The 11716-nt window shown below is 44.1% G+C and overlaps 1 protein-coding gene across 1 annotated transcript; it reads left to right on the top strand.

Annotated features, from left to right (window-relative positions):
* The first annotated feature begins 3101 nt into the window (after positions 1-3101).
* Positions 3102-4178, top strand: LOC106012474 (uncharacterized protein K02A2.6-like). Its single transcript, XM_013085534.1, has one exon. The coding sequence runs from the start codon at positions 3102-3104 to the stop codon at positions 4176-4178; it is 1077 nt and encodes a 358-aa protein (XP_012940988.1).
* Positions 4179-11716: the final 7538 nt, after the last annotated feature.

The following is an 11716-nucleotide window of genomic DNA, read 5'->3' as shown; positions in this document are numbered from 1 at the left end:
CACACACACACACACGCGCGCGCGCGCGCGCGCGCGCGCGTAGAGCCCTTGGGAATATGGTCCCCTTCAACTAAAGAAATCGTATATACGTAATGATGATGTTAACGAGCTGATTTATAATAGTCTGTAGAAACATAGGACCAAACTGATACCACACCACCGACGCTGTCCTAAGCAGACCAAGTCTAGGTAGTATCCGACACAATAGGCCTACAATACACTTAACACATACGCATTGAGTAAAGCAAGCACCAAACAATTTCCAATCGCATTTTTATGTCTAATACTAATTTTAGAACACAGAATCGGGTGAGAACGGAGAAGGGGGAAAAGGGAGGGGGAAGGGTGGTGGGGTCCAAACTGACAGCTAAGCGCCGTTCGCTCGTCAGTCCTCGACTCTCACCTCCGTTAAAATTCTTGCTAAAATACTTACCGGCAAAAGTAATGCGAATTCACATGACACAAGAAGAGGAGAGTAAATTGAAGCAATATTTTTATGTAGAGAAACAGGTTTGAGGTGTCTCAAATTGCACAAAACAATGCTTAAGAGCTGGGGATTTGCTTGGGGACAGATCTTGTTATTCGGCATCAGTGACCTTGACCTTGGGGCTTAAGTTCCAGTCAGTATCTGGTATGGCCCCCATTAGCGTTGATGACAGCAGTGCATCGGCGGTGCGTAGAGTGGACCAAGTGATTGGTTTGGAAGTTGGGGACCTGTACCTGTACCTACTCCTGAAGAATAGCAGCACCCAGTTGTGCAGCTGTTCGGGGTGTGGGCTGGAGTTGGTTGAGACGCCTCTGAAGGACGCTCCAAAGGTGTTCTATTGGGTTCACATCTGGTGATCTGAGTGGGTGAGGCATGCTGGGTATGTTGTTTTGTACCAGGAACTGCTGGGTAGCACGTGATGTACGAGGCCGGGCGTTATCCAGCGGAAAGAGGTCATTTTGATGTCTCTGGAAAAATGTAGCAACATGGGGCTACAGGACTTGGAGGATGTAGCGTTGTGCCGTCACTCCGTTGCCACGTCCAGGTCCTAAATTTTGGAAGATGATGGGGCCCAGTCTTTGATTGATAACGATTGTGCTCCATATCATCACGCTTTGACCTCCCCACGGTTCTCTTTTTCAGATGTTCTCGTCAGAGTAACGTTGTCCGGGGCGGCGCCAAATTCGGACCCGTCTATTGTCAGGACCGATGCAGAAGTGACCCTCGTCGCTAAAGATCACACGCTGCCACTGTCTGTCACGGTAGTCACAGTATTGTATCTTACTCTTTCTTAATCACGGGACGTAAGCGCCCCGTATGCCATGGGTTTTTGGTTAATGTTACTCACTTCGGAGATCAACATAAAAAGTCAGACATTACACCCGGGCTCATTATTAGAATGCTTGGTGTCGTGTGTTTTCGTCTCTTTAGTTTACAGTTGTGTGTGTATACTAACATTACATGGTGTCAGAAGTCAGTGGATAACGTGTCACAAGTGTCAGAATGCCTAATTTCAAGCATCCTGGACCGTTTGACTTTTCCAAACCTCACGAGTGGCCCGAATGGCGACAGCGTATGCTACGATACCACACAGCCACCAAACTGAGCGCAGAGACCGGAGCAATTCAAGGAAGTTAATTAATTTACGCTATGGGACGCCAAGCTGAACATATATTTAACACGTTCACGTTCCCTGCTCCCGTCGAAGGTAACAATTCTAGGGACAACTTTGACACGGTCTTAGAGAATTTCGACGCTCACTTTGTCCCCAAGCGGAATCTTATCCACGAAAGAGCGAAGTTTCATGCACGAGCAAAAAACAGTGGGGAGATAATAGAAGAATATGTTAGAGCCCTGTACGAGCTTTCAGAACATGCAGACTTTAAGGACCGAGATGAAACCATAAGGGATAGACTCGTCCTAGGAGTACAGGACAATGAACTGTCACAGCGCTTACAACTCGAGGCAACTCTTATTTTGAAATCAGCCATCGAAACAGCACGCCATTTCGAGCTCGAAAAGGGTCAGGTCAGTAGCCAACGTCAGCTAGGTGCATCAGTCACAGTAGATGCAGTGCGCTACGGCCAGATGGGGTATTCGTCGCCTGCTCACCCCAGGGGTAGAGGCGGCCGGAGAACAAGTACACACTCACAACACAGAGGCAGCCATGCATCACCGCCAACTTTCTCTAACTGTGGCAACTGTGGAAGAGGCCATGCCCAAAACAATTGCCCAGCGCGTGGGAAAACTTGCAGAAAATGCGGCAAGCGCAATCATTTTGCAACAGTCTGTCGCAGCAGCAGCCGCAATGTCAACGAAATCACTGAATCGGAAACTCCTTCGTTCTTCTTGGGAAGTGTTGACAAAGACTCGGACAATAATGTCGTTCCTGATGTGAACTTCGGCGAAGTTAGCGAGCCACCATGGTGCGTTACACTGAACCTTGGAGGGAGAACTACATCCTTAAAGATAGACACAGGGGCCGATGTTTCGATAATGTCGAAGGCCGACTACAACCGTCTCAGTCCTCGTCCAAAGCTGAAAACAACGTCTGCAGTTCTTTGCAGTCCTGGCCGAGTCATGAGGAGCGTGAGAGAATTTATCGCAACTACGCAGCATAACAATCGCAACTTTGCGTTCCGTGTTTTCGTCCTTGACGACGACACCAACAGCCTTCTCAGTCGCGACGCCGCTGTTCGTCTGGGACTGATTTCTCGAGACAGAATAGACTGTCGTCAGCTCCAACACTCGCGCTCTTCGACATGAGGAAGCCTGTCATCGTAAGCACCGATGCAAGCAGCTATGGACTGGGGTGAGTTCTCCTCCAGGAGGATAGGGGTGATCTTCAGCCAGTGGCCTACTGTTCCAGAACTCTATCTGGGGCCGAGAGGAACAACACTCAGATTGAAAAGGAATTGTTGGCGGCCACCTGGGCGTGCGAAAAGTTCGATCGCTACCTCATCGGGCTGCCGTTATTCACACTGCTCACCGACCACAAGCCCATTGTGCCTCTGATCAACTCTAAAGAACTGAATGATGCACCTGTCCGCTACCAACGGATGCTGATTAGATGATGTGATACAGCGGAAAGGCAGAATACACCCAAGGGAAAAACATGACTGTCGCAGACTCCTTGTCCCGAAGTCCAGTAGTGAGCACCGAGCCTGAAGAATTTGGAGAAGAAATCGAGGCTCATGTCGCTACAATCCAGATGTCATGGGATGCCACGGATAGCACACTTGACGAAATCAGAAACGAGTCTCAACAGGATCCAGCGATCAGTGCTGCGATACAGTACACCAGAGGCGTTTGGCCGAAATTCATTCAAAACGTCAGGTCCGAAGCTCGCGACCCCTACGCAGTCTCCAGTGAACTGAGCGAAGTCCATGGACTACTAGTCAGAGGCAACCGAATCGTAATCCCCAAGGCAATGCGAGGAGAGATGCTCAGCAGGATCCACGACGGTCACCTCGGAGTGTCGAAGTGTCGAGAACGGGCCAAATCTTCCATTTGGTGGCTTGGTCTCAGCTCCGAGATACGGGAAGTCGTCTCAAGATGCAACCATTGCCAGCAGAAACGTCCAGCACAACCAAGCGAACCTCTAACCCCGACAACTCTACCTGAGCGGCCGTTCCAAATGGTTGGTGCTGACCTCTGCAACTACAAGGGACATGACTACCTGGTACTCGTGGACTACTTTTCACGGTTCTTAGAGGTGGCCTACAATCCAGACACCACCTCAGAGACTGTTGTGTACAAACTGAAAAACATCTTCGCTCGGTTTGGCATTCCAGAACTACTGGTGACTGACAACGGTCCCCAGTTTGTGTCAGACCGTTTCCACAAGTTCGCCAAGGGCTGGGGGTTTAAACACACGACCAGCAGTCCTCATTTTCCCCAGAGCAACGGCGGGTCGGAGAGAACAGTCGAGGAAGCGAAGAAAGCCTTGATTCAGGACGACCCATTTCTCGCACTCCTGATCTACAGGTCTACACCGGTGTCACCGACGGGGGCGAGCCCAGCGGAACTTGCTCTTGGGCGACGCCTGAGGACGACCCTGCCAACTCTACCGTCAAACCTGAATCAGCAGGTCTACGAAAGGGCGAAGATTGCAGCCAGAGACGCTAAGTCGAAGCGTAAGTACAAACAAGTTTTGACAGACGTCACGGAGCCCAGAACCTCCCGGAGCTGAATCCTGGTCTATTCGTCCTGCAGAAACTGAAGAACGACAAGTAGTGGCGTGGCCCTGCTGTTGTCAAAGAACGGTGTGCACCGAGGTCTTACATCTTACAGTCTGGGGATAGGGCTTACCGCCGGAACCGCAAACACCTGAAGCCCTACGTCGACCCACCTTCCATGCCTTCTTCACCTGTTGCCACATTAGAGCCTACTCCGATGTCCGTTTCCTTACCTTCGCCACCAGCTGTCCAGCCAGTGGAGCCTGATGTCACACCACCATCACCTCAGCCAGCTGCCGCTCCAGCCAGTCCTGCTCCAATAACTACCTGAAGTGGACGAGTGGTCAGGAGACCCGCTCGTTACTCGGACTGATGTTTTGCGACCAAGGCGTGTCCTTTCGATGACTGGTTTTACATTTTTTTGTTTATTCTTTCCTGATTACCCAACAGTTGTGTAGACCTACCTGTTCGAGGTAATTTATTTTCTTATTTTCTTTATCTGGATGCTATGAAGTTCTATGAATGTGACAAAGACACTTTGAAATGTGGTAATTCTGAAGTACCAAAGAACTTTTTAAAAATGTTTTACCAGGTTCTCAAGTGCAAGCCCCGAATCTTCAAAGACAATTGAACTCTGTGTGTGAATTTTGTTAAAGTTAGAACATTCCCCTTTGGTTATCATCAGAGACTCGAAACCAATAATCTTTAATCCATTTTGAGGTTTTCCTTTTTCTTCAATCTTAAAAAGGGAGATGTCACGGTAGTCACAGTATTATATCTTACTCTTTTTTAATCACGGGACGTAAGCGCCCCGTATGTCATGGGCTTTTGGTTAATGTTACTCACTTCGGGGATCAACATAAAAAGTCAGACATTACACCCAGGCCCATTATTAGAATGCTTGGTGTCGTGTATGTTCGTCTCTCCAGTTTACAGTCGTGTGTGTAAACTAACATTACACTCTCGATGACGCCAGTTAACGTGATTCTGAGCCCACTGGAGACGAGTTCGTCGATGATGGACTTTCAGGGGTGCTCTCTGCTCCGGACGCCGACAACACAGCCCCCTGGCCACAAGTCGGCGGCGTATGGTGCGGTCACTCACGGCTCTACCGTGCATTCCGATGGTATTCTGGGCTTTCTCGGAGGCAGACAACCGTGGATCTCGGCGATGCTGACGCACGACAAAGCGGTCTTGGACAGCTGTTGTCAGTCGAGTTCTTCCGCCTCTTTGGAGATCTCTCGTGGAGTTGGTTGCCTGTAATCTGTTTTGCAGGCGGTAGATAGTGCTGGCATGCACTCCCAGGACTGTTGCAACCTCCTGAGGGCTCTCGCTGGCTTGCAGCCGTCCAATAGCTCTTTCTCGATTTTCCGTAAATAATCTTTCATCTTGATAGTCGGACTATGCAACACTCAATCAAACATTTTAGGGCAGAGAATTTATAGGTCAGACCAACTTAACATGTGAATCCACGATTCAATTCACGTTTTAACTGCGTACCATTGAGAGGGTTGCTTTGTTGTATTGTTTGAATCATAAGCGGCCAATGAGCGTTTTGTGTTTTTTTGATGGAGCCAATCCAATACATGTAACAAGAACACATTGTGAATAGTGAATAAAGACAACTTACGAAAATACTCAGTTTTGTTTTCTACACATATGGTGTTACTTTTTCGCAATATTTATGCCAGTCAGTATACAATGACTGGCCAAACCACCAATTCACCGAGGGCCAGGTAAGGACGACCACATAGAGAAAGTCGTTCGTTGACACTTACGTAAGCGCACTGTCCGAGGCAATGAAATTTTAAAATCCACTAATGAAAACCATTTTGTCTCACAAAGATAAAGCTGTCATTGAGGATGCGTCAGTGAGGAGCGACACTGACGTTTTGTCGCGGAATCCAAACTACATTCTTTCCAAGGGCATCCAAAACTGTCTCTGGCCTTGTTTTCACGTTGCAGTTGTACCAAAGCAGTGCTTCATCTTACGCCTACAGTTTTTTGTAGCATGTGATTCAAACATGGACACATATACGCTCACATCATCAGTGTACGTTAGAACTCCCGTCTGGGACAAACGTAACAAAGTCAACCTTGTACATGTGTTTTTACTAGTAGGATACGAAAGCAGTGTTATGAACGCCGTTCGGATAACACTAAATGACTGATGATGATGATGATGATGATGATGATGATGATGATGATGATGATGATGATGATGATGATGATGATGATGATGATAACGATTATAGAACCACGCTCTGTCCCTCCCTTCATCTCTCTCTCTCTCTTTCTCTCTCTCTCTCTCTCTCTCTCTCTCTCTCATAATTTGTCCATCGTGATCTAGTTATAGACTAAAAGGTTCTGGGCGAATTATAAGGTAAACATATCTCTCACGCCTTCAGCATTATACCAGCAAGCTCCCATGTCACATCCGGTCACGGGAATGACACTTTAGTAAGATTTTGGGCAACGCCTTCCCTGTCTATGAAGAATGTAATTTATACACTTGATGATAAACGGCTTGATGTAACAGCGATCTCTATGTGGGGCAAGGCAAGCAGGCAATTTTTAACTCTTTATCTCCAACAAGCCGCTCCCAGTGACTCTGCCGGTGAGCCGCTGACAGCGGCACAGGCACATTCCTCTACGACGACTTCGACATCAAAATTACTTTTCAGCCAAAAACAGGTCTCTTATACCGGAAGTTCATTCATTAGATGAATAACTATCAATAATAGGTTTGCTAGTTTCTATTGTATGACCCATGTAAAGACGTTTTTGTCATTTTTAGATTTAGCACCAAAATTGGGATATAAAGAGGTAAAGCTTAAGCGGCTGGCAGAGCGGCTGTTAAAAAAGTACGGCCTCGAGAGGCTTTCTCTCAAGGTTACAGCAGAAGGTAAGCGGTTTACTAAACACTGGACACAAGGAAGGAAATTTGGAATTTTGCCCGGGTGGCGGCCGCCAGAGCCTGCTCGTATCGATTTTAGACCACCAAGGGATCTTTAACATGCGCAACTTGCACACGGGAGCTTCGAGATTTTTCGGCCTTGTCCAAGTAGGCTAGGTGTAGACTTACCTGCCATAAGATCTGGAGTGTGACAGCAGTAAGAAAGAGCCAAGGAGTAGTAGTAGAAAGCTGCAGAAAGAGTCAGGAGCCCAGAGGAGGGAGCAAAGGAGGTGAGGGAGTGTCGGAAGAAAGTGGAAAACACTGTTAGAGCAGGAAAGGATGTGAAAGGAGAAAATGTTAGAGAAGAAAAATTTCAGCCACCATGCGGATTCGAACCCGGACCTATTGAACGAGAGGCGAGCACCTTAACCTCTAGGCCACGAGAGCCCTGGTAGGTTTTTGAAAAAGAAAATTGTTAATGCTAACTAAATTTGAGAAATTTATTTCCCAGTTTGGTTGGCATTGGCATATTATGTTTTCCTAACATTTTGAGTGTTTTCCTCAGGTATCTATTTTCTTTTGTGTTTTTCCATTTTTAATCTGTTCTTTTAGCGCTAGCTAGAATGTAGGTTACGGAGAAAGTGCACAGTTAGCTCAGTGTGTATTGTGCTGGGATATAATATGGGCGATCCTGGCTTAACCTCCGTCATCAGCACATTTTTGTAACAGGATCCTTGGGAAAATTAATTCCCATCTTATGTCAGGCTGCATGGCTGAGTGCTCCCAGGTTCTGCCCTTGTAAACCTCGTTCTTACATGAATAGAAAAGCTTTTATCTACAAATGTGCGGAATCAAAGACATATTGCTATCAACGTGTTGAAAGCAGGTGCTCGTCAAAATAATGAAACATAAGATACCAACTTTTTCTGTCCCTATGGCAGTTTTGGTTGTTTTTTGTGTTGTTGTTTTTTTGTGAGTTGTGTGTGTGTGTGTGTGTGTGTGTGTGTGTGTGTTCTTCTTTTGGGTGGGGGGTGACACTTTTAATGTGCATTTAAAAATACATTTCTGTGTGGATTTTACAGAAAAAAAGGTTGATTTAAGGAACAGAAAATGTAATTTTGTCTCATTGGACACTCAAGCTTTGTAAGTCACCAAACTTTGGGCACCCATTTTCAGGCAAATTTCACTCCTGACACCAGGTGGCCCTGCTCCTTCAACTGCAATGATTGTCTCCCCTTCCACTCAAGATAAATAGTTTGGGGGTTTCTTTTATCAAAAGAGAGACAAATAAACAAGTTTTACGATTCTACCAATAACTCCGTATGTACAAAAATTGACGAGCGCCTGGCTCCACCGTGTCGTGACACAATTATGCTTACAGCACAAGAATTTCGTCAAAAGAGAAGGCATGGAGGCGTGGAGGCGTGGAGGCGTGCAAGCCATGACGTGGGTTATAGCAAAAACGTCACTCATCAGAAACTGCGGAAGAAGTCGGACAAGGGGGAGAAGTTTCCTTCTAGGCTGATGAATAAATTAGTCACAGTTATGGTGTATGTTACCAGTGGCCAAAAAAAAAGCCCCACATAGTTGTACTTTTAGACTAGAACAGTGACTATGCATGTTCGTGTAAAACAGACTTCTTAATAATATCTTTGTTTGTGAGTTTTTGTGGATTAAGGGAAGTGAAGAGGGGTGGGCTGTTCGTCAGTTAGTTAGAGACGGGCTTCGAATCTACAGTGGTCATTTAGTACTGGGTGACGGTAAGATTAGCAACAAGGTATCTTTTTGAGACACCCTCCGGACACAACAGTAAGAATGAAATAGTCACCACGTTAATTAAGCTCAACATCTTGTGTAGCAGTGTCGTGTATGCCTAGGACTTCACTGCATGTAAAGTTGAGATGCAGTCGCTGAAAGAAAACTGTTGTAAAAGAATCAAATCTACATGACAGGTTTGTTAGTCATAATATGTTGCAACCAAGGCGGGGTTGTTGGGGGGAGGGGTTGTGTGTGTTTTGTTTTTGGGTTTTTTTGTTTTTTTGTTGTTGTTTTTTTTTGGGGGGGGGGAGGATTGTTTGTTTGTTTGGTTTGTTTTGAAGGATTGACTCCTAGAGAATACGTAACGCATATTTTAGCTACAGCCTAAAAAAAAGAGAAATGTTTTAAATGTGAATTATAACTGTTGATTGTTAACTGTCTGATCTTTTAAAAGCTGTCAAAGATGTCTTTTGTCTGCTACTGGTCGGATAGCTGTGTTCCCTTCAACCTTAACAGTTAAGCATTTTCCTCGGCCTCTACCACCTGTCTACACTTCCACATAACTCAAGGAAATAATAATGATCGATTATTAATGGCATTTGTATAGCGTAAGTTACCACCTAACACTCTACAGCAAGCTCTATGTGGCTCTATGCGATTTCCGATCTGTATTATTGTTTTTAGTAATAGTAGTAGCAAAGACCGTGTAGTAGAGAATCTTTGGTAGTAGTAGCAGTAGTGTTAGTATTGTTATTACTATTATTATTATTGTTATTATTATTATTATTATTATTATTATTATTATTGTTATTGTTATTATTATTATTATTATTATTATTATTATTATTATTATTATTATTATTATTATTATTATTATTATCATTATTTGATAACATACCAGAAATGGTAGGCTTACAGAAAAAAGCCGGAGTCACACTTGGGCTAGAAAAAAAAGCTGGTTAAGACTTATTAATGCCTTTTACTTATAAAGTTTTTAGCCATTTTTTTCCCTTTTCACATGTTTGAATTGTTGTTGTTGGGTTTTTTTCTTGCCTACAAATGTGTATAAATGAATACAAAAACAGCAACTTGAGATTTTGGTCTTTGCACCTTGAATGTGTACAATCGACACTTACGTTTCACCATTCAGCTCATGAGATACGGAGTTTTCACCTCTGTTTAACATATCTTCGCCGACGTTTGAGGTGGTGTGCAGCGGTTAGGGGCTTTGGTAGTACACAGAAGACTTGAGTTCGATTCCCATGTGGGAAAAAATGTTATTAGAGCCTCGGTCTGTATCCCTTTCAGCCCGGGTTGGTCCTTACAGACATGGTCGAAAACTACTCCCTAGAACTATATATAAATGTGAGGCAGCGTGGTGGAATCAGGCTCTCGTCAATTTTTGGGCATGTAGACTTATTGATATCATCTCAAAGCTTGTTCACTTGTCTTTATTTGGATTTTAAATATATCCATTTATCTTGAATAAAAGTCGAGATATTTGCAAAAAAAGGAGGTGGGGGTCACCTGTTTTCAGAGGTAAAATTAGTGCGAAAATGGCGCCAAAGATTAGTTATTTCCTTAGCTTAAGAGTCCGTGGTAACTGAAGATTTACATTTTTTATGCCTTTAATCAACGCTTTTCAGAAAAATCCACACAGAAATGAGTTCTTTAATGGCCATGAAAGGTGTTGAGCCAAAAAAACAAAAATTTGATAAAAATTCACAAACCTGCGGAAAAATGCAAGTTTCTTCACTTTGATTATTTTGACGAGAGCCTGATTCCACTACGCTGCCTCACAAATTATTTAACAAAATGTTAAGGTGTGTCAATAGTGGACGTAAAAACACCCACATTATTTTTTTTTAAACTCAGAAAAAACAGCGGTGTAAACGTTAAGCCAGATACATCATTATTACCGTCTGTACTTTTTTGAAACTTTTTTTCGAGTTTTTTGTTTTTTTACAATCATTCTGGTCAACGGAGCAGATGGACCTGGTTCGAATTTACAACAGGCCACTCCGAACTTGGATTATTTTGGGGAGTTTTGTAAAGCTTTCCGTTCCATTAATTGGCTCCGTCCGATCGGAGATAGATGTAAAATTCGAACGTCCTGCCTCTTAGAATTACGTTAGAGTTTTGAAAGGGGTGTAAAACCTTTCCAAAGTAGCGGGTGGGGGGTTTGCTTTTTGCTTGTTTCTTTCTTTCTTTCTATCTTTTTTTCTATCTTTCTTTCTTTCTGTGTTGGGGTTTTTTTTTTCAACTATAGGGCAGTGTGCATCAAGTTATGTAACATAAAATTCTTTCTTCTAAAACACACCTTAACGATATCTGATTCACATAACCTCAAGCGTGACATTGTTCATTTCTATGGGGGGGGTTTATTCCTTGACAGGGCACTGTCACGGCTGCCATTTCCTTCTTTTTTGCTCAATATTAGTTCTGGTTTGGGTGTTTGTTTGTTTTTTGATTTGTTTTTAATTGTTTTATCTGTAGGATCTTTGTTGGGAAACATGCTCAGCATAGGCTCAAATAAAGGCAAAATATTTGTCTCGCTATTGTCTAGTTCGCGCGATGCCTTCCCCAGTTGCACCTTATTTAGTTCAATCTAGGACAAGTGGTGTCCTCCATAGTGAACCAGAAATACGTCAGAGCACACAATCTAGGATATTGTAATACAAATATGTTTTCATTTCAAACACTGTTGTAACTGTGTGTGTGTGTGTGTGTGTCTGTTTGCGTGTGTATGTTTGTGTGTATGTGTTTGTTTGTTTGTTTGCTTGTTTGTGTGTGTGTGTCTGTTTGCGTGTGTATGTTTGTGTGTATGTGTTTGTTTGTTTGTTTGCTTGTTTGTGTGTGTGTGTCTGTTTGCGTGTGTATGTTTGTGTGTATGTGTTT

This window comes from Aplysia californica, unplaced genomic scaffold (assembly GCF_000002075.1).
Source record: "Aplysia californica isolate F4 #8 unplaced genomic scaffold, AplCal3.0 scaffold00384, whole genome shotgun sequence".
In the NCBI taxonomy this organism is placed as follows: Eukaryota; Metazoa; Mollusca; class Gastropoda; order Aplysiida; family Aplysiidae; genus Aplysia; species Aplysia californica.
The sequence above is the reverse complement of the archived record's forward strand: the minus strand, read 5'-3'. Positions and strand labels throughout refer to the sequence as shown.